We start from the raw sequence: 24,126 nt of genomic DNA, 5'->3' as shown, positions 1-24,126 counted from the left end.
GAGAGGATCTTGGTGCAATTAACTGGGACGATATCCTGAGACACAAAAATACACAAAGAAAATGGGAGACTTTTATTAGCATCCTGGATAGGACCTGTGCACAGTAAATACCGTATGGGAATAAACATACTAGAAATAGGAGGAAACCAATATGGCTAAATAGAGCTGTAAGGGGCGCAATAAGTGACAAAAAGAAAGCATTTAGAGAATTAAAGGAAGTAGGTAGTGAGGAGGCATTAAATAAATACAGAACATTAAATAAATTCTGTAAAAAGCAAATCAAGGCAGCAAAGATTGAGACAGAGAGAATCATTGCCAGACAGAGTAAAAATAATCCTAAAATATTCTTTAACTACATAAATAGTAAGAAACTAAAAAATGATAGTGTTGGCCCCCTTAAAAATAGTCTGTGTGAGATGGTGGATGAGGATGAGGAAAAAGCCAATATGCTAAATGACTTTTTTTCATCAGTATTTACACAAGAAAATCCCATGGCAGACAAAATGTCTAGTGATAAAAATTCCCAATTACCGTATATACTCGAGTATAAGCCGACCCGAGTATAAGCCGACCCCCCTAATTTTGCCACAAAAAACTGGGAAAACTTATTGACTCGAGTATAATCCTAGGGTAGAAAATGCAGCATTTACCGGTGAATTTGAAAAATAAAAATAGATGCTCCATACCGTTCATTATTGCCCCATAGATGCTCCATATACAACTGTGCTATATAGAATGCTCTGCACCGTTGATTATGGCCCCATAGATGCTCCTTATAATGCTGTGCCCCTTATATGCTCTGCACCTTTATGGCCCCATAGGTGCTCCTTATAATGCTGTGCCCCATATATGCTCTGCACCTTTATGGCCCCATAGGTGCTCCTTATAATGCTGTGCCCCATATATGCTCTGCACCTTTATGGCCCCATAGGTGCTCCTTATAATGCTGTGCCATATATGCTCTGCACCTTTATGGCCCCATAGGTGCTCCTTATAATGCTGTGCCCCATATATGCTCTGCACCTTTATGGCCCCATAGGTGCTCCTTATAATGCTGTGCCATATATGCTCTGCACCTTTATGGCCCCATAGGTGCTCCTTATAATGCTGTGCCCCATATATGCTCTGCACCTTTATGGCCCCATAGGTGCTCCTTAGAATGCTGCTGGTGCTGCCATAAACAAAAAAAAAAATCACATACTCACCTCTCTTCTCAGGACGCCGGCGCTTTCTATAATTACCTGCTCCTCTGCGGCTCCGTCTCCAGCACTGACGCTCAGCAGAGGGCGCGCACTGACTACGTCACAGCGCCCTCTAACCTGAGCGTCACTGCTAGAGGACGCTGCAGACGGAGCCGGAGCGAGGAGCAGGTAATTATAGCGCTGCGCTCCCCTTACCTGCTGCGGCGCGGTCCCTGCAGTCCCTGGCTTCTCCGGCGCTGCAGCTTCTTCCTGTAATTGAGCGGTCACATGGCACCGATCATTTACAGCAATGAATATGCGGCTCCTCCCCTATGGGGGTGGAGCTGCCTATTCATTTCTGTAATGAGCGGTGCCATGTGACCGCTCAGTGCAGGAAGAATCTGCAGCGCCGGAGAAGCCAGGGACTGCAGGGACCGCGCTGGGAGCAGGTAAGTATAACTACACAGCCCCCGCTCCCCCTCCCCTGCTGACACCCGGGTATATGACTCGAGTATAAGCCGAGAGGGGGACTTTCAGCCCCAAAAAATGGGCTGAAAATCTCGGCTTATACTCGAGTATATACGGTAAATGTCACCTGCTTAACCCAGCAGGAAGTGCGGCGGCGTCTAAAAATCACTAAAATTGACAAATCTCCGGGCCCGGATGGGATACACCCTCGAGTACTGCAGGAATTAAGTACAGTCATTGATAGACCATTATTTTTAATCTTTAAAGACTCCATAATAACAGGGTCTGTGCCACAGGACTGGCGTATAGCAAATGTGGTGCCAATATTCAAAAAGGGAACAAAAACTGAACTCGGAAATTATAGGCCAGTAAGCTTAACCTCTACTGTGGGTAAAATCCTGGAGGGCATTCTAAGGGACGCTATACTGGAGTATCTGAAGAGGAATAACCTCATGACCCAGTATCAGCACGGGTTTACTAGGGACCGTTCATGTCAGACTAATTTGATCAGTTTCTATGAAGAGGTAAGTTCCGGATTGGACCAAGGGAACCCAGTGTACGTAGTGTATATGGACTTTTCAAAAGCTTTTGATACGGTGCCACACAAAAGGTTGATACATAAAATGAGAATAATGGGGATAGGGGAAAATTTGTGCAAGTGGGTTGAGAGCTGGCTCAGGGATAGGAAACAAAGGGTGGTTATTAATGGAGCACACTCGGACTGGGTAGCGGTTAGCAGTGGGGTACCACAGGGGTCAGTATTGGGCCCTCTTCTTTTTAACATATTTATTAATGACCTTGTAGGGGGCATTCAGAGTAGAATTTCAATATTTGCAGATGACACTAAACTCTGCAGGGTAATCAATACAGAGGAGGACAATTTTATATTACAGGATGATTTATGTAAACTAGAAGCTTGGGCTAATAAATGGCAAATGAGCTTTAATGGGGATAAATGTAAGGTCATGCACTTGGGTAGAAGTAATAAGATGTATAATTATGTGCTTAATTCTAAAACTCTGGGCAAAACCGTCAATGAAAAAGACCTGGGTGTATGGGTGGATGACTAACTCATATTCAGGGGCCAGTGTCAGGCAGCTGCTACAAAGGCAAATAAAATAATGGGATGCATTAAAAGAGGCATAGATGCTCATGAGGAGAACATAACTTTACCTCTATACAAGTCACTAGTTCGACCACACTTCGAATACTGTGCACAGTTCTGGTCTCCGGTGTATAAGAAAGACATAGCTGAACTGGAGCGGGTGCAGAGAAGAGCGACCAAGGTTATTAGAGGACTGGGGGGTCTGCAATACCAAGATAGGTTATTAAACTTGGGGCTATTTAGTTTGGAAAAACGAAGACTAAGGGGTGATCTTATTTTAATGTATAAATATATGAGGGGACAGTACAAAGACCTTCCTGATGATCTTTTTAATCATAGACCTGAAACAGGGACAAGGGGGCATCCTCTGCGTTTGGAGGAAAAAAGGTTTAAGCATAATAACAGACGCGGATTCTTTACTGTAAGAGCAGTGAGACTATGGAACTCTCTGCCGTATGATGTTGTAATGAGTGATTCATTACTTAAATTTAAGAGGGGACTGGATACCTTTCTGGGAAAGTATAATGTTACAGGGTATATACACTAGATTCCTTGATAGGGCGTTGATCCAGGGAACTAGTCTGATTGCCGTATGTGGAGTCGGGAAGGAATTTTTTTCCCCAATGTGGAGCTTACTCTTTGCCACATGGGTTTTTTTTTGCCTTCCTCTGGATCAACATGTTAGGGCATGTTAGGTTAGGCTATGGGTTGAACTAGATGGACATATAGTCTTCCTTCAACCTTAATAACTATGTAACTCTGCAGCTCCTTAAGGGTTACCTTTTGGTCTCTGTGCTCTGTGATCATAATGGATTTGATGGTGCTCAGTGGGATAATCGGAGATTGGGATGTTTTTTTTTTTCTTCTGACCCAACCCTGACTTGTACTTCTCAGAAACTTTGTCCCTGACTTGTTTGGAGATCTAAGTACTTTTTGGACCCTTCAAAATGGTTGGGTATATATGTATGTATGTACGTATGTATGTATGTGTGTGTGTGTGTGTATATATATATATATATATATATATCTATCTATCACAAATCAATTTAGACTATAAATATAAGATAAACTTGTACAAAAAAGTGTCTAGAACAGGATACCGTATGTATTTTTTTTATTAATCTAAAATTGATTTATTACTGGTGCATGCCAGTTTTTAGGTGCAAAGTAAGTAATGGCCTAAAGTGCGCTAAGAGTTGACCTAAGCGTCAAACTTGAAGCTGAGTGCACCAAGTCTTACACCTAGCATGCGCCACTGTGATAAACCTGGCAGTTGCAAGATTTGCGAGTCTAAGTTTTTATTGCTCTCTCCTTTTTAGACCTCATTAGTAACTGTCAATGCCTCCAATGCCTCTCTTTTTTTTTTTTCTTTTTGATAGTGATGCAATTATGGCAGCAAATACTTCAGAAGGAACACGGACTGTAGAAGCAGAAGAGACCCATGAAGAATGTTCTGGTACGATTTATTTTATTTATTTTTTTGAGAGATACATTCTTGTGGCTTTTTGACCATTTAACGGTTACAACCAATTCTAGGTCCTGCCACATACAGTGTATAACATTCTCTGGCAGACAAAGCAGCATTTAAAGGGAACCTGTCACCCCATTTTTTCAGATTGAGCTATAAATACTGTTAAATAGGGCCTGCGCTGTGTGTTACTATAGTGTATGTAGTGTACCCTGATTCCCCATGTATGCTGAGAAATACATTACCAAAGTCGCCGTTTTCGCCTGTCAATCAGGCTGGTCTGGTCAGGTGGGCGTGTTCACAGCGCTCTTTTCTTCCCCAGCTTTCCGTTGGTGGCGTAGTGGTGTGCGCATGTCCAAGGTCCGAATTCCCTGCGCCCACGTGAAGACACAGCGCGCGATCTGCGCTGTCATCCCTTTCATCGGTGGGGGCGGCCATCTTCCTGGGGCCGCGCGTGCGCAGATGGAGTGCTCTGCTGCACGGGGCTTCAGGAAAATGGCCGCGGGATGCCGCGCGTGCGCACAAGAGATCGCGGCGGCCATTTTCCCAAAGCCGAGATGCAAACTCTGCTTTGGGAAAATGGCCGCCGCGATCTCTTGTGCGCACGCGCGGCATCCCGCGGCCATTTTCCTGAAGCCCCGTGCAGCAGAGCACTCCATCTGCGCACGCGCGGCCCCAGGAAGATGGCCGCCCCCACCGATGAAAGGGATGACAGCGCAGATCGCGCGCTGTGTCTTCACGTGGGCGCAGGGAATTCGGACCTTGGACATGCGCACACCACTACGCCACCAACGGAAAGCTGGGGAAGAAAAGAGCGCTGTGAACACGCCCACCTGACCAGACCAGCCTGATTGACAGGCGAAAACGGCGACTTTGGTAAGTTATTTCTCAGCATACATGGGGAATCGGGGTACACTACATACACTATAGTAACGCACAGCGCAGGCCCTATTTAACAGTATTTATAGCTCAATCTGAAAAAACGGGGTGACAGGTTCCCTTTAAAATAGTCTAATGACTTACCGTGACTAGTGAGTATCACAATTTCATGCTGGTATCCATCCTTTGTGTGTCTACGCATCGCTATATTAAAGCCATTAGAAATATGTGTGTCAGTTTTCCTAACTAGTATGCCGAAAGTATTCACATAGCGTGATTTAAACACCGCCTTATAGAATGATCAAGCATTTCAACATCATCTTGATCAAGGATCCTATCATTATTCAGTCACTTTAAAGAAAAAAAAAACGTTCTAAGATGTCATAGAGGGGAGTGGGGACTAACAAGAGGACAAATGTCCTGTTGTGACCTGTCTTGACTTTTTGGTGCAAATTGTTGCATTTTGTTTCATCATTGTTCTAAAAAAAAAAACTTTTGCATTGAACTGAAAAAAGCAATATTGTTTCATTGGTAGAAGAGGGCATTGCTTAGACAATGGCATGGCCAACAAAGAGGAGGTTTAAAATTAGACACTTTTTTAAATCCAGCACATGACGCTGTGATAAATTTGGCACATTTTTAGACTGTATAGTATGTTTTCAATGTCAAACTATAAGACAATATGAGTAAATCTGCTACAAAAGTTCCTAAAACGTGAATTTGGAAGGCTGAAAAAATGAAGCTGCATTGTCAACTTTAACCCCTTAACGACCAGGGGTATTTCAGTTTTTGCATTTGTTTTGTTTTTTTGCTCCCCTTCCCAGAGCCATAACTTTTTTTTTTTTAATATTTGAGTCAATAAGGCCATGTGAGGGCTTGTTTTTTTGCTACACAAGTTGTACTTTTGAACGACACCATTGGTTTGAACATATCATGTACTGGAAAGCGTGGGAAGAAAAATTCCAAGTGTGGTGACATTGCAAAAAAAGTGCAATCCCACAGTGTTTTTCCAGTACCCGTAGCGTCTCCATTTTTCGTTATCTGTGGTTGGGTGACTGCTCATATTTTGCGAGCTGACATTTTAAATTATACTTTTTTGGTGTAGATACGATCTTTTGATCGCCCATTATTGAATTTTAGTACAATGTTACGGCAACCAAAAAACATGAAATTCTGGCTTTTTTTTTACTTTTTTCTCATTACGCCTCACGGTCACGGGTAGGATACCTTTATCATCCCCACCACTCACACCAATTTGTCATGAACCAGGATTGTTTGGATGCCCCTGGTTCTTTCTGAAGCGGATTTATTTATATTCCACTTCCCAGTTCTGGTTTGGAACTTGCAGCTCTCTGACGCTCCCCTTACCCTCAGGTCAGACCGGGTACTGCACCTAGGATAATTAGTCGCCAGAAAGGCTGCCTTACTTTCTACTGGCTAATGAGCACACTGCAGCGAGGGCGATAGAACTACTCCCATTCAGGCGGGAACAATAATTATCAACGCCGCCAGTCACTACAAAGCCTCCCAAACGCACAGGACAAATCTGCTGCCACCAGCTCCGATTTCTTAATTATTAACTGGTCTGGAGCCAATCCACATTACATAGTAACATAGTAATATAGTTATTAAGGTTGAAGGAAGACTTTAAGTCCATCTAGTTCAACCCATAGCCTAACCTAACATGCCCTAACATGTTGATCCAGAGGAAGGGAAAAAAATCCCATGTGACAAATAGTAAGCTCCACTTTGGGGAAAAAAAATCCTTCCCGACTCCACATACGGCAATCAGACTAGTTCCCTGGATCAACGCCCTATCAAGGAATCTAGCATATATACCCTGTAACATTATACTTTTCAAGAAAGGTATCCAATCCCCTCTTAAATTTAAGTAATTAATCACTGATTACAACATCATATGGCAGAGGGTTCCATAGTCTCACTGCTCTTACAGTAAAGAATCCGAGTCTGTTATTATGCCTAAACCTTCTTTCCTCCAGACGTAGAAAAAAAAAGATCATCAGAAAGGTCTTTGTACTGTCCCCTCATATATTTATACATTAAAATAAGATCACCCCTTAGTCTTCGTTTTTCCAAACTAAATAGCCCCAAGTGTAATAACCTATCTTGGTATTGCAGACCCCCCAGTCCTCTAATAACCTTGGTCGCTCTTCTCTGCACCCGCTCCAGTTCAGCTATGTCTTTCTTATACACCGGAGACCAGAACTGTGCACAGTATTCGAAGTGTGGTCGAACTAGTGACTTGTATAGAGGTAAAATTATGTTCTCCTCATGAGCATCTATGCCTCTTTTAATGCATCCCATTATTTTATTTGCCTTTGTAGCAGCTGCCTGACACTGGCCACTGTATGTGTTTGTCATCCACCCATACACCCAGGTCTTTTTCATTGACGGTTTTGCCCAGAGTTTTAGAATTAAGCACATAGTTATACATCTTATTACTTTTACCCAAGTGCATGACCTTACATTTATCCCCATTTAAAGCTCATTTGCCATTTATTAGCCCAAGCTTCTAGTTTACATAAATCATCCTGTAATATAAAATTGTCCTCCTCTGTATTGATTACCCTGCAGCGTTTAGTGTCATCTGCAAATATTGAAATTCTGCTCTGAATGCCCCCTACAAGATCATTAATAAATGTTAAAAAGAAGAGGGCCCAATACTGACCCCTGTGGTACCCCACTGCTAACCGTGACCCAGTCCGAGTGTGCTCCATTAATAACCACCCTTTGTTTCCTATCCCTGAGCCAGCTCTTAACCCACTTACACATATTTTCCCCTATCCCCATTATTCTCATTTTATGTATCGACCTTTTGTGTGGCACCGTATCAAAAGCTTTTGAAAAGTCCATATACACTACATCCACTGGGTTCCCTTGGTCCAGTCCGGAACTTACCTCTTCATAGAAACTGATCAGATTAGTCTGACATAAACGGTCCCTAGTAAACCCGTGCTGATACTGGGTCATGAGGTTATTCCTCTTCAGATACTCCAGTATAGCATCCCTTAGAATGCCCTCCAGGATTTTACCCACAGTAGAGGTTAAGCTTACTGGCCTATAATTACCGAGTTCAGTTTTTGTCCCCTTTTTGAATATTGGCACCACATTTGCTATACGCCAGTCCTGTGGTACAGAGCCTGTTATTATGGAGTCTTTAAAGATTAAAAATAATGGTCTATCAATGACTGTAATTAATTCCTGCAGTATTCGGGAGTGTATCCCATCCGGGCCCGTAGATTTGTCAATTTTAGTGATTTTTTTTTTATTTTAGACGCCGACGTACTTCCTGCTGGGTTAAGCAGGTGACATTTAATGGGGAATTTTTATCACTAGTCATTTTGTCTGCCATGGGATTTCTTGTGTAAATACTGATGGGAAAAAAAGTAATTTAGCATATTGGCTTTTTCCTCATCCTCATCCACCATTTCACCCAGATTATTTTTAAGGGGGCCAACACTATCATTTTTTAGTTTCTTACTATTTATGTAGTTAAAGAATATTTTGGGATTATTTTTACTCTCTGGCAATGAGTCTCTGTCTCAATCTTTGCTGCCTTTATTTGCTTTTTACAGAATTTATTTAATGTTCTGTATGTATTTAATGCCTCCTCACTACCTACTTCCTTTAATTCTCTAAATGCTTTCTTTTTGTCACTTATTGCGCCCCTTACAGCTCTATTTAGCCATATTGGTTTCCTCCTATTTCTAGTATGTTTATTCCCATATGGTATATACTGTGCACAGGTCCTATCCAGGATGCTAATAAACGTCTCCCATTTTCTTTGTGTATTTTTGTGTCTCAGGATATCATCCCAGTTAATTGCACCAAGATCATCTCTCATCCGTTGGAAATTTGCCCTCCTGAAGTTTAGTGTCCTTGTAACCCCCTACTACTCATCTTATTAAAGGATACATGAAAACTTATTATTTTGTGATCACTATTCCCCAAGTGACCCCCAACCCTTATATTTGATATGTGGTCTGGCCTGTTGGTTAATATTAGGTCTAGCAGTGCCCCCCTTCTTGTTGGGTCCTGAACCAGTTGTGAAAGGTAATTTTCTCTCATAGTTTTCAAAAACCGATTACCTTTGCAGGAACTGCAGGTTTCTGTTCTCCAATCTATTTCAGGGTAGTTGAAGTCCCCCATATTAATGACTTCTCCTTGAGTTGCAGCTTCATCTATTTGCTTTACGAGGATATTCTCCATTGCTTCCATTAATTTTGGAGATTTATAACAAACCCCTATCAGTAATTTATTATTTTTTCCCCCTCCCCTTATCTTCACCCACAGGGACTCTACATTTTCATTAGATTCACCTATATTATCACGCAGGATGGGTTTTAAAGGGACACTGTCACCTGGATTTGGAGGGAACAATCTTCAGCCATGGAGGCGGGGTTTTTGGGTTTTTGATTCACCCTTTCCTTACCCGCTGGCAGCATGCTGGCTGCAATATTGGATTGAAGTTCATTCTCTGTCCTCCGTAGTACATGCCTGCACAAGGCAATCTTGCAGTGTTTACAGAAGTATAAAAAGGTATTATAAAGAAGACAAGTATCGTATGTACAGTACAATTACAAATAAAATGGGATTAAAGCTGAAAAAACAAATTTCGTTCAGATCATTTCATCTTCTGTCGGACCATGCGCTCAGGGGTCATATCAAGATGCAGCACACATCTGTATAGCAGCTACACCCCAGACAAAAGACACATGAAGACTGTGTTAGGGGTCGAGCTCCTGCCTCTGCACAGGGGAAATCTCGGGCCATCTCCGCTGCGGTCTCCCATTCTTTTCCGGCCGCAGTGGAACCTGCTCAGCGGCAGCGTCGGACTGGGGTGTCTGGGGCCCACAGGAGGAATTGACCCTAGGGGCCCATTCTACAGCTATATCCAAATACCTATATTGTTACAGATACAAGAAATGTCATAGGGATCTGTGACTGGCACTACCTGGTCATCACGGCAGATAACTCATCACATATGTCGTTTTATGAGGTTGGCATCAGTTATGGAGCTGTTGTGATATCACAGCCCATTGTGGTCAGGGGAGATGCTGTAATATTTCGGGTGAGTGACATTACAAGGGGAGTCATTGAGGCACACAGCTTCTGACAGTACAACCTTTCCAAACATGTAAAACACAGTATAATCACAATTATGTATCAGTTGAAAGGGATTGCCCAAGACCAAAGCCGCCCATCAGTGCTCATAACAATGAGATCCAGCCCCAACATCACTGGAACGCTGCCAGTGCGGGAGGTGAATATATATTTATTTTACAGTAGACAATATAGTATTTATGGAAGAGTTGTCCAAGTAGTGCTCAGCCCCTTTACGGATAGGTGATCAATATCCAACTGGCTGGGAACCCCCACTGATCAGCTGTTAGCAGCCCCCACTACCACCGGAAGTACTCCTGTACATGCTCACACACAGACACGCAGGCACACTCACACAGCACAGCTCACCTCCCTGCAGCCTGTTCTTTGCCGGCAGCTTTCTGTGTGAGGCACCACGCTGGATGATGACGTCATCCAGCTGGGCTCTCACACAGGGAAGCAGGACGCCGGAATGTGCTGCTGCTGCCAGGAGGTGAACTGCTGTGTGTCTGACTCTGTGTGCGGCTGTGCCTGTGTATGTGGTGCGGACGGTGCTTTTGCGGTGCTGTATGTATGTGGTGCGGTGGTGGGGCTTTACATGCGGGCAGCGTTAGCCTCACCCTGCGGCTAACGCTGCCCGCTATTAAAGAGAAATGGTATTCACGCTTCTCCATGCCCATAGGGAAGGGTGAATATTCATTTGGCTTTAGCAGCGGGAAAAGGATTCTGTCTCCAGCTGCTGCTAGGCTGGCACAGAGCGGGCCCCCTTGACTCAGGGGCCCCATAGCTAGTGGCTTGGGGCCCCGGGAGCAGTGGGGGCCCTTGAAGCATTGGGGGCCCTAGGCAGCTGCTGGCAAGTATGCCAGCAGGTGTCAGTGCCTGGGCCCACCGGAGAATCCTCCGGTTCTCCGGTGGGCCAGTCCGAGCCTGCTCAGCGGAGACGTCTATCCCAGCGTCTCGCTCAGTCTGACTCTGTGCTAAGAGTTACTGCTGCATTTCCTGCTTCTGCCATTGAAGTCAGTGCTGGGCAGCGGCGAGCAGACGCTTTTGGGACTAAGTCCTGCTTTTCACGTTCTGAGCATGCCCAGAGTAAGATCTCTCAGTGGAGATCGAAGGTCACATGATCAGATACTGCAGCTAGGTCATTGGTCCTTCCTGGTAGGTCCTTGTAGGTGCTAGGACTAAGTCCTTCTTTGCACTCTGAGCATGCCCAGGGTAAGATCTCTCAGTGGAGATCTGGGGTCACATGCTCAGGTACTGCAGCAACTCCATTGGTCCCTCTCTGAAAGTCCTAAACGTGCTGCAGCTATTTAAGGCTCGCATGGCCGCACGGCCATAGGCTAGTATTGACTTTTGTAAACGTGTGTGTGTTGTGAGTGAAAGTCGTTCTTTAAAATCCCCTCCCTATTGTATGACTGCTCGCGGAAGGTGGATGATTGCTATCTAGCGCCCGACTTAGCCATCAGCAGGTTACACACATTGCAGCGTCTAATTGCTGTGACCGCCAGTGTGGTGCCGTGCGCTTTCTCTGTGCTTTCCTTACCCAAGCCTGGGTGGTTAGTGGCGTCCGCCAGTTCGGCACCGCACGCACTCTCGTGCTTCCTAATAATATTATTTCTGTCTCTCTGACACCCCAGTAGCGGTGTCGAGCGCATGAGGTCTTTATGAACTCAAATCCTGAGTCTTGGGATTGAGTTCTGAGACTCCTTACTTGCGCTATTGGTGCGGTACCGCGGCCCTGTGACGCTACAGGGTTCGCTTCCTTCACACAGGGTGAAGTTAACCCATGTGTGTATTCACATTGTACCGCCATATCGTCCGTCTCTACTAGCCGCAGGGTTTTCACCTGCACGGTGGACCTCGGACTGCGAATGCACCTAATACCATTACATCTTAAACTTGGTGCGTTCTGCCAGTCCTAACAGAATGCTGCTTCACTCACTTATTTCCTAGACTAAAACCAAGGCACTCCCCCTATGGTGACCTCACTTAGAGGCTGAATCCTCCCCTTTTCGTAGTTATGGCAACCATTTTTATGCCTTTGAATCTTATGATAACAAATGTATTGACTAATGGAATATTATAAGATTAATGGATATCCACAAAAGATGTCTTTAGGCTCTTGGCCTATAAATTATTTGGCAAGAGGCAAAGTTTTACACGAGGCTCAATTGTTCCTTGTATTCATAAAGAATTGAGCCTCGTGTAAAACTTTGCCAATTCCCAATATTATATTATATATATATTATGGGAATGAATAACCTGACTAACAATTTACAAGGGACAATAGTCAGGGAACCCACTTCAATTTGCAATATACCATATTCTACATTTGACATTTACAACTGCCATAGCTGTGATCCAATATACACCCTTAATGGACGTATGTGAATCTATAAGAGCTTAAATTAATCCAAAATAAAAGTTAAATAAGTTAAATTTTAATTACACATTCTTCCCCCTATCCTTACTCTCTCCTACAACTTAGTTTACTGGTGGTGTAGACTGTGTAATGTCCAATGACATCTGACAACATAAACACAGGTATTACAGTAGCCATCACAGTTCCCTGATCTGAACGTCATTGAAAATCTGTGGCTAGACCTCATAATAGAAGTGATCATACAGACTTGTTCACTGTGCAAGTAGCCCATGTGTTCCTGTCTCATAATAGAAGTGCATGAAAGACAACCCAGGAATCACACAGAACTGGAAGGATAGGATTTTCCAAGGACTAATGGATGAAAATCCCTCAAACAAGAATTGACTCTTGGATGGCTGCAAAAAGAGTTTACAAACTGAGATATTTGCAAAAGGGGGTGATACCTAGGTACTAACCATGCAGAGTGCCCACATTTTTGCAACAGCACATTTTTCCTTTTTTGTAATTTTTATGTAAAAAAAATCATGTATAACATACATGCATTCATTCATTCATACACACACACACACACACTATAGACCGAAAGTTTGGACACACCTTCTCATTTAAAGATTTTTCTGTATTTTCTGTACTATGAAAATTGTACATTCACATTGAAGGCATCAAAACTATGAATTAACACATGTGGAATTATATACTTAACAAAAAAGTGTGAAACAACTGAAAATGTCTTATTTTCTAGGTTGTTCAAAGCAGCCACCTTTTTCTTTGACTACTTTGCACACTCTTGGCATTCTCTTGATAAGCTTCAAGAGGTAGTCACCGGGAATGGTTTTCAATTCTCAGGTGTGCCCTGTCAGGTTTAATAAGTGGGATTTCTTGCCTTATAAATGGGGTTGGGACCATCAGTTGTGTTGTGCAGAAGTCTGCTGGATATACAGCTGATAGTCCTACTGAATAGACGGTTAGCTGCTTTTTTTCTTGCCATAATACAAATTAAAGTAAAGTAAAGAAAAACGAGTGGCCATCATTACTTTAAGAAATGAAGGTCAGTCAGTCTGAAAAATTGGGCAAACTTTGAAAGTGTCCCCAAGTGCAGTGGCAAAAACCATCAAGCGCTACAAAGAAACTGGCTCAAATGTGGACCGCCCCAGGAAAGGAAGACCAAGAGTCACCTCTGCTTCTGAGGATACGTTTATCCGAGTCACCAGCCTCAGAAATCGCAGGTTAACAGCAGCTCGGATTAGAGACCAGATCAATGCCACACGGAGTTCTAGCAGCAGACACATCTCTACAACAACTGTTAAGAGGAGAGTTTGTGCAGCAGGCCTTCATGGTAAAATAGCTGCTAGAAAACCACTGCTAAGGACAGGCAACAAGCAGAAGAGACTTGTTTGGGCTAAAGAACACCAGGACTGGACATTAGACCAGTGGAAATCTGTGCTTTGGTCTGATGAGTCCAAATTTGAGATCTTTGGTTCCAACCACTGTGTCTCTGTGCGTCGCAGAAAAGGTGAACAGATGGACTCTACATGCCTGGTTCCCACCGTGAATCATGGAGGAGGAGGTGTGATGGTGTGGGGGTGCTTTGCTGGTGACACTGTTGGGGATTTTTTCAAAATTGAAGGCATACTGAACCAGCATGGCTACCACAGCATCTTGCAGCAGCATGCTATTCCATCTGGTTTGCGTTTAGTTGGACCATCGTTTATTTTTCAACAGAACAATGACCCCAAACACACCTCCAGGCTGTGTAAGGGCTATTTGACCAAGAAGGAGAGTGATGGGGTGCTACGCCAGATGACCTGGCCTCCACAGTCACCAGACCTGAACCCAATCGAGATGGTTTGGGGGTGAGCTGGACCACAGAGTGAAGGCAAAAGGGCCAACAACTGCTAAGCATCTCTGGGAACTCCTTCAAGATTGTTGGAAGACCATTCCCAGTGACTACCTCTTGAAGCTCATCAAGAGCATGCCAAGAGTGTGCAAAGCAGTCATCAAAGCAAAAGGTGGCTACTTTGTAGAACCTAGAATATAAGACATATTTTCAGTTGTTTCACACTCTTTTGGTAAATATATATTTCCACATGTGTTAATTCATAGTTTTGATGCCTTCGGTGTGAATTTTCAATTTTCATAGTCTTGAAAATGCAGAAACAACTTTAAATGAGGTGTTAAAACTTTTGGTCTGTACTATTCATTCATTCATTCATTCATTCATTCATTCATACATACATACATACATACATACATACATACATACATACATACATACATACATACATGTGAAACCAGAAGTTTAAATACACTATATACAAATTCTCTTCAGAGAGGAAGAGAACTAGAACTCTGGTTTGGCTCTTATCCTAAGTCATGTGACAAGGCTCATTAAAGGGTCGACATTGACTGTTAGGATTGCTACTTCCAATAGGTGGCACTAGAGTTCTAGTCCTCTTCCTCTCTGAAGACACAATTTGCATATTTCCTAGAGGAGCATTGCGGCTTTGTCTCCTCACCTCGACATGCTTACCATGTCACTCTCCGCAAGGAGAAACGATACTTCTTGGATCCCATACACTATATGAAAAGACACCTATGCATGTTTTTCTCAATATCTGACATGAAATTCGAAAAAGCATTTTCCATTTTAGGTCAATTAGGGTTGCCATAATTATTACTATTTGCCAAATGCCAGAATGAGAGAGAGAATTTTTAAGTAAAAAAAGTTTACATACCAGGGCCGGACTGGCCATCGGGCAGTTCTGGCAAATGCCAGAAGGGCCGGTGCCTGTAGTGGGCCGCATCATCCGTTATTTGTGTCAGGGAAGTCGGTACTATAAATAGTTACAAGTAACTTGCGATAAAGCTAAAGGACTTTTTGGTGATGTCACGACTCACGAGCATGTGATCAATCACATGCATGAGTAGGCGGGATGAGAATACCAGCAGCCGGGCTGGAGCCTGGCTGGAGGAGGTCACATGATCAATTCCTCACAGAGAAAAGAGAACGATGTGTCTGCACTCACTGCAGTGCCTTCCGGGATGGGGCACCGCAGGAGAGTGAAAATGTGTGCGGGTGCTGCGGTCACCTGACCAGGATGGGGGTAGGAGAACTCATTAACCCCTGCAGCGCCAGACAGCCAGGTGTTGCAATAGTGGCTGCAGCAAGACCCCAATAGGAGCCAGCATCGGGCGTGTAATGCGAGGAGCTGCTGTGGTGATGGTGAACTACAGGTACCAGGGACAGGGAGGGAGCCTCTGCATGCCAAGCACAAGCAGTGTAGAGGTGTGTGGGACGGGGGTGTGAGGAAAAACACAGCAAAAAAAGGGCAGCTGTACCAGAGTGCTATGGGGGGCTGCATTACATTCTATGGGGCTGTGCTGCATTACATTATATGGGGCTGTTCTGCATTACATTCTATGGAGGCTGTGCTGCTTTACATTCTATGGAGGCTGTGCTGCTTTACATTCTATGGAGGCTATGCTGCTTTACATTCTATGGAGGCTGTTCTGCATTACATTCTATGGAGGCTGTGCTGTATTACATTCTATGGGGGCTGTGCTGCTTTACATTCTGTGGAGGCTGTGCTGCTTTACATTCTATTGGGCTGTGCTGTATTACATTCTATGGGGCTGTGCTGTATTACATTCTATGTGGCTGTGCTGTATTACATTCTATGGGGACTGGCTGCATTACATTCTATGGGGACTGAGCTGTAATGCTGGATACAGCTGTAATTATGTTATATAGTCGTGTTACAGTTCCCTCACTTCTTGTAACCTACAAGTGTACAAAGATATTATACAGTCACCATGCGACAAGTGGGCCTGTGTAACTTCAAATGCCAGGGCTGAATTTTAGTCCCAGTCCGGCCCTGTTACATACACAAAGATTACTATGCGTTTAAACAATTCTGGGCTGCCCATATGATGATGTCATGTATTTGGAAGCTTCTGAGTTAGAAACATCTGTGGATGTATCTTAATGCACACCTGAAACACACTGCTTATTTGCGTAGCATCATGGGGAAAGTCTCAAGAAATCAGCCAAGATATCAGGAAAACAATTGTAGACTTGCACAATTCTGCCTCATCCTTGGGTACAATTTCAAGACACATGAAGGTACATAGTTAATCTGTACAAACAATTATACGCAAGTACAAACAAGATGAGAATGTCCATCCATCATACCGCTCAGGAAGGAGACAGGTTCTGTGTCCCAGAGATGAATATGCTTTGGTCTGACATGCTTATCAGCCCAAGGACAAAAGCAAAAGACCTTGTGAAGATAATGGCAGAAGCTGGTAAGATTGTCAATATCCACAGTAAAACGAGTACTGTATCAACATGGGCTGAATGGCCACTCTGCTAGGAAGATGCCATTACTCCAAAAGAAACATACACAAAAAAACGATTAATGTTTGCAAATGCATACAGGAAAAAAATACCTTAATTTTTGGAGACATGTCCTGTGGTCTTATGAAATGTAAATTGAACTTTTTGGGCATAATGACCATCGTTACATTTGGAGGGAAAAGGGAGAAGCTTGAAAGCCTAAGAACACCATCCCAACTGTGAAACATGGGGGTGTCAGCATCATGTTGTGATTGTTTTACTGCAGGAGGGAATGGTGCACTTCACAAAATAGATGACATCATGAGAAAAGATTGTGGCAATACTGAAGCAATATTTCAAGACATCAGTCATGATTCATGAAGTTAAAGCTTGGGTGGAAATGGATCTTCCAGATGGACAATGACCCGAAGCATAATTCCATAATGGTAACAAAGTGACTTAAGGATAACAAAGTCAATTGGAGTGGCCATCACAATCCCATTGAATATTTATGGGTAAAGCTAAAAAGGCCAGTGCGAGCAAGGTGACCTACAAACCTGGATCAGTTACACCAATTTTGCAAGGAGGAATGGGCACAAATTCCGACTAACTATTGTGAGAAGCTTGTGGAAGGATACCCCAACTGTTTGACCCAAGTCATTCAGTTTTAAGGGCAATGGTATCAAATACTAATTAAAGGTATGTAAACTTTAGACTTAGAAGTAAGTAATAAAAATCGCTTTAAAACATATTTTCTCTCTCTCTCTCTCTCTCTCTCTCTCTCTCTCTCTCTCTTCTGGCATTTGGCAAATATTAACCCCTTCAAGTCATGGCCCTTTTTCGTGTTTGCGTTTTCGTTTTTCACTTCCCTCCTTCCCAGAGCCATAACTTTTTTAATTTTCCGTCAATATGGTCATGTGAGGGCTTATTTTTTGCGGGACGAGTTGTACTTTTGAACGACACCATTGGTTTTACCATGTCTTTCACTAGATAAGGGGAAAAAAATTCCAAATGCGGTGAAATTGCAAAAAAAGTGCAATCCCACACTTGTTTTGTTTGGCTTTTTTGCTAGGTTCATTAAATGCTAAAACTAACCTGCCCTTTTGATTCTCTAGGTCATTAGGAGTTCATAGACCTCTAACATGTCTTGGTTATTTTTTTATCCAAGTGGTGAAAAAAAAATTCAAAACTTTGCTAAAAAAAAAAAAAAATGCCATTTTCCGATACCCGAAGCGTCTCCATTTTTCGTGATCTGGGGTCGGGTGAGGGCTTATTTTTTGCGTGCCGAGCTGACATTTTTAATGATACCGTTTCGGTGCAGATACGTTCTTTTGATCGCCCGTTATTGCATTTTAATGCAATGTCGCGGTGACCAAAAAAACGTAATTCTGGCGTTTCGGAATTTTTTTCTCGCTACGCTGTTTAGCAATCAGGTTAATGCTTTTTTTTTATTGATCGGGCGATTCTGAACGCGGCGATACCAAACACGTGTAGGTTTTTTTTTTTTTTTTTTATTGTTTTATTTAGGATGGGGCGAAAGGGGGGTGATTTAAACTTTTATATTTTTTATATTTTTTTCATATTTTTAAAAACCTTTTTTTTTTACTTGTGCCATTAATCAATAGCCTCCATGGGAGGCTAGAAGCAGGCACAGCACGATCGCCTCTGCTACATAGCAGCGATCAGCAGATCGCTGCTATGCAGGTGTGCTGTGAGCGCAGACCACAGGGGGGCGCTCACAGCAGGCCAGCATCAGTAACCATAGAGGTCTCAAGGACCTCTATGGTTACCATCCTGATGCACCGCCGACCCCCGATCATGTGACAGGGGTCGGCGATGACATAATTTCCGGCCGCTCGGCCGGAAGCACCGGTTAAATGCCGCTGTCTGCGTTTGACAGCGGCATTTAACAGGTTAATAGCGGAGGGTGAATAGCGATTTCACCCGCCGCTATTGCGCGCACATGTCAGCTGTACAAAACAGCTGACATGTAGCGACTTTGATGTGGGCTCACCGCCGGAGCCCACATCAAAGGGGGTGACACGGCATGCGCAGTACTAGTATGGCGCATGTTGTGAAAGGGTTAATAATTATGGTAATCCAAATTGAGAGAAAATAGGAAAGGTTTATTCTGATTTCATTTCAGATATTGAAATAATCATGAAGATGTGTCAGTCATAGATTACAGATGATCTCTCAAGGTCCCAGCAGAGCAACCTGTTATAATCCGCCTATCTTTTTGGGACCTTTTATTACAAAAAGTTGACAAAAATAGCCAACTTCTTAAAGGCTGCAGCCAGTCAGCTGCCCTTATTAGCTGCAGCCATCATGTGAAATTGTTTATCAGAAGACCTGTTGGGGACACAGGTTTGACAACAGAAAAACACAGGTCTGTAGGGTAAGTATAGATTTCCTATTTAATTTGTTTGCACCCTTGAGTCATTGATAAAGGCTTGTCTAGTAGTGGTTAACCCTTTAAAAAAACAGCAGAGACAAGAGATTATATTAGTAAGTTGTACACGGATGGTTTGAGGATCCTACTGCTCTGATGTAATTTGGTGCCTGTATAAAGTTCTAACAATACAATTAAGGGTTTGGATCTTTGCACCATGTGGACCTGAATGTTTTTTGGCCTCGTTAAGTAGTTGTTGAGTCTGTTACCTTTTTTAGTGTGGAGTTTTCTGACACAGGAGATGGATGCAGGCAGCACTCTGTACTTTACCAGCACAAATAACAGTACAGATCCTGATGACTGTCCAACAGGCCAGGAGCGCTGCTCTGCTGTCATCCGTAAGCTATGTTGTTTACCGCTCCTTGTTTATTCCAAGTCCTGTACTTAGAAGAATGCAGAGTATAAACTCCCTGCAAATGCTGCAGCTGCCTTGTAAATGTCCATGTGTTAATCCCCAGTATGTTCCTATATTTCATTCTGTTAAGTTACCCTGCCAGAAGAATAGAAAATAACATGGGAAAATGTCTGCAGACCAGATTGTGATGGATGCAAGACAAGAGCAAGCTGAGCGTTCAACACTTGTTTATGCTGAACCTCAATTATCCCTCTTTACAAGCTGACAAGTGAAATGAAAGGCAGGGTGCTTCAAGGAACGAGGGGATGCCGCTTGTATATAGATCGTGAGTGTATTCTAGCACTCGGCATAACCTGGGTACCTCTGATCTGCAGAACAGCCTTTCTTTCTGTTAGTTTGTACATGCGATATAGTCCAGGAACATCCTTGTGAGGTCACTGAAATCCCAGTTCTGTTTTCAATCATTCTGTAGGATTTCCCAAAGATGGTGTTAGATTTTTCCTATAAATTGGTACAGTAAAGAGCGTCAACTATTGGAAAATTACTAACAGTCAGTGGCGTAACTAGAGACCTGTGGGCTCTAGGACAAATTTTGGCCCTGCGTCCCAAAGAACATTATACCGAGCTACCACTTTAATTGCCTAGATCAGTCAGTTCTTGTAAGGCTATGTGCACACGCTGCGGATTTTGCTGCGGATCCGCAGCGGTTTCCCATGAGTTTACAGTACCATGTTAACCTATGGGAAACGAAATCTGCAGTGCACATGCTGCGGAAAAAAAAGCGCGGAAACGCAGCGGTTTATATTCCGCAGCATGTCAATTCTTTGTGCTTATTTCGCTGCGGTTTTACACCTGCTCCAATAGAAAACTGCAGGTGTAAAGCCGCAGCGGAATCCGCAGTAGAAACCGTGATAAATTTGCAGGAAAAACCGCAGCGGTTTTGCACTGTGGTTTTTTCCAAATCCGCTGCGGAAAAATCCGCAGTCCTCCAGAATACGTGTGCACATACCCTAAGTCTTCTACATCCAGTGATGTCTTTTCTGATTAGAGTTGTTTTCTATCCTATTCTTCACCATACAGTCTAGGCCTACACGATAACTTCTCCTTTAGTTATTCTTTTCTCGTGTTCTTTCATGGGTAAAAGTGTAAAGTGTACATAAAAGAGAAGAACTTGTCATTAAAAAATAATCTTAAATCTCAATACAGGAGTGATTGTAAATTTTGTTTACTGCTTGTTACTTTCGAACATTGGTCGCCAATTGTGCTCTGCTCTTTCCAATAGATTTTGTAAGCCATGCTCTGAAGCGGACAGGATCACTCAATCACACTTTTATCTTTCAATCCAGCCAACTTAAGAATCGCTACACTGCTCCGATGCTGCAGAGACAAAGCTGCAGCTAAAGCAACGGAGAGCGCACCATTCGGGCCTGAGGCACAATAACGCTGCTTGCCCTGACTGTCGGTCAATCATCATGTGATCGCTTACAAGATCTTACAATTGCAACGCCTTTCAGTATGCCCATGTGACACCCCATCACAGTGACATTGCTTTCCTCACGGGGAGAGTGATGTTACGCTTGGAAGCGATGAAGGATAACTCTCACCAGGTAACCACAATGCACACAACATGTTCACACTCCAGGCCACAAGGGGGAGCTTTTGATTCTATTCCTAGGTGACTCCCATATACAGTATATATATATTATGGTTTGGAGGGAAGTTAGGCAGATTTGGACAGATAGTGCCTTAGAGCAGACTGGAGCAGTCTGAGACAGGAAGAATGTATGAGGAGCCGTGCAGCCACGAGAAAGTGCTGCAGCTCCTGGACAGAGATACAGAAGGAAAGAACATCGTTCAGTGAGCGTGTAGGAGAGCGAAGCACAGGAGAGTGATATCAGGGGAGACCAGCTGCAAAGGAGCTGCCTCCCTCTAAAGAGCAGATAACCGGTAGCTGGAATACCGAGGTTGTAAGGGACTCTACGACTTACAGCAGAGATCGGCACGACAGCTGAACTGCAATTTACCTGTCCGCCCTAATACCCAGGAGGCACAGTTATGCATAGAGCCCGGGACATGATAGAGATCCTGTAAAAAGGCTAGAGTCACCTGTCATACGGGTTTGTGTCCATATCCTATATGGGGGACAGAGGGAAGAACTGTGAGGACCTTATCAGAAGCCATAGGCAGTAAGGGACTACAACACCACCACACTAGAGGAAGGCTTTTAACTCCACCTGGTAAAGAGGACTCTGGATTCGCTTCCGAGCTGGCCGGACCCTGCCTGCCCTGTGATCTGGTGCCCTGGACTGTGGCTGCCTGAAGTCATCAGTAAACCAGGTAAAGAGTCTGCAAACCTGTGTCCTCGTTCTTTACTGCACCATTCACCATCTTCCATCTACACATCGGGAGCTCTGGGGTATACTTCACCTGTGGGAAGTTATACCATCTAGCTGCCATCACATCACCCCAGAGGACCCCTTAAAGCAGTGTCGGTCCCCACTGACCGAACATCACAGGTGGCATCACAAACACAAACTGTAATCAATTTCCCCTTTTACATGGGCGCCTAGGGCCACGGACCGGGTCGCCACCGTGACATCCCCCTGTGAATACCGGACCAGGTACCAAGTACCCCACAGCCCTGGCGGGTGACTCGCACACATAGTATTTTAATAGCTATAGATATATTCAGTATTTCAATTATCCCGGAGGGAAAACAAAAAAAACTAATTTTAGATGTGAGACAATCTGTGAAACCGATACTGCTTGTTGGAGTGCTACTGTGTAATAGTTATCCTCCCTGCATTGCTGCATCATTTAAAATAATGTGTTACACAGCACTCAAGAGATTGGTATGTGTTCATTGTATTTTATTTTCTACTGCAGCTAATTAAAGGAAACCAGTCATGTAAAAAAAATAGAATTGGGCTTAACGGTAATTCGGTTTCTAAGAACCTTCCACGACAGCCACTTCGGAGGTTGTCTTCCCCGCCCTAATAGGGGACAGGAACACAAAGAGGTTAAATACTCCTCCCCTTCCTGCACTGCCAGTGTTTTCCTGGACACAGTAGCATGTATAATTACCACAAAAGTGCAGGAATCATCCAATAAGAATATCAGATAGGGAGGGAAATTAGTGCTGTCGTGGAAGGTTCCTAGAAACCGAATTACCGGTAAGCCTAATTCTATTTTCTCTAGTCACCTTCCACGACAGCCACTTCGGAGTAGTACCAACAGCTAATTTCTCTAGGGGAGGGATCACGGCCTGCAGAACACGTCTGCCAAATGTTAAATCGCTATTGAAATTTAGCCTGTAATGTCTGGTGAACGTATGGATGGATGACCAGGTGGCGGCTTTGCATATCTCCTCTGATGAAGCATTCTCCCTCTCTGCCCATGATGTTGCCATCGCTTGGGTAGAGTGTGCTTTCAGAGAGGCAGGTGGATCCAGTCCCTGTGATGAATATGCCAGACAAATAGACTGTTTGATCTAGTTTGCGATAGTGTTTTTTGCCGCCTTCTTTCCTTTGTTTCGTCCTGAGAACTGGATGAACAAATTTTGATCAATTCGCCAGGCTTCAGTCTGTTGTAAGTAAGATAGGACCACCCTGCGAATATTCAAGGTGTGGAAGGTCTGTTCTTTAGGGTTGGAGGGGTTCGGGCAGAATGAAGGTAATATAATGTCCTGATCTCTGTGGAAATTTGAGACCACTTTAGGCAGAAAGGACCGGTCTAATTTTAGTATAATGCTATCAGTAGTGAACATTAGATAAGGTTCCTGTATTGATAGGGCCTGTAACTCTCCAATACGTCTAGCCGTCGTGATGGCAACTAAAGACTGTCTTAAGAGTTAAGTTCTTTATGGTTATAGCATCCAGGGGTTCAAATGGATCCTGGGTTAGACCGTTAAGCACTGAATTGAGGTCCCAGAAAGGCACCTTACTACGGAGCGTAGGATGAATTTTGGATGCTGCCGTCATAAATCGCTTGATCCAGCGGTGGTTGACAAAATTTAAATAAAAAAAGCTACTAAGGGCTGATACTTGCACTTTGAGTGTGCTAGGGGTAAGGCCTATTTCCAAGCCCTTCTGTAAAAATTCTAAGATTCTCGCTACATTAGGATTGAAGGGGTCTGGAATTTCCGGGGAGCACCAGGACGTAAATTTTTTCCAGACCTGTTCACACCACCAAGAAACTTGAAGACACAAAAGCGCACAGCGAGGTCAAAACTACTCTGTTGTAAAAGTCACAGTAAATAAGCAAGTGCTAGTCAAAAAATGAAAAAAATGCAGGGTATTTAGTTAATACGTTTTTTTTCTTAGTATAGATGGCATTGGTTACCGCCTTTCTGCTTTTTTGGAGGGCTTAGATTACC

General features: G+C 43.6%; 1 protein-coding gene across 5 annotated transcripts in view; it reads left to right on the top strand.

Annotated features, from left to right (window-relative positions):
• The window catches only part of KIAA1210 (KIAA1210 ortholog), a 149,467-nt gene that overhangs the window by 85,502 nt on the left and 39,839 nt on the right, over nucleotides 1-24,126 (top strand). For 4 of the 5 annotated variants that reach the window (XM_069747086.1, XM_069747085.1, XM_069747083.1 and 1 more), the window contains one exon: nucleotides 4,134-4,210. The exons of the other annotated variant lie outside the window; for it this stretch is intronic. In XM_069747086.1, coding sequence (XP_069603187.1) covers nucleotides 4,144-4,210 — 67 coding nt within the window. In that variant the 5' untranslated portion in view covers nucleotides 4,134-4,143. The remainder of the gene's footprint in view (nucleotides 1-4,133; nucleotides 4,211-24,126) is intronic. 5 annotated transcript variants of the gene reach the window in all.

Source organism: Ranitomeya imitator, chromosome 2 (genome assembly GCF_032444005.1).
Source record: "Ranitomeya imitator isolate aRanImi1 chromosome 2, aRanImi1.pri, whole genome shotgun sequence".
Taxonomy (NCBI): Eukaryota; Metazoa; Chordata; class Amphibia; order Anura; family Dendrobatidae; genus Ranitomeya; species Ranitomeya imitator.
This window is presented reverse-complemented; position numbering and strand designations above follow the sequence as displayed.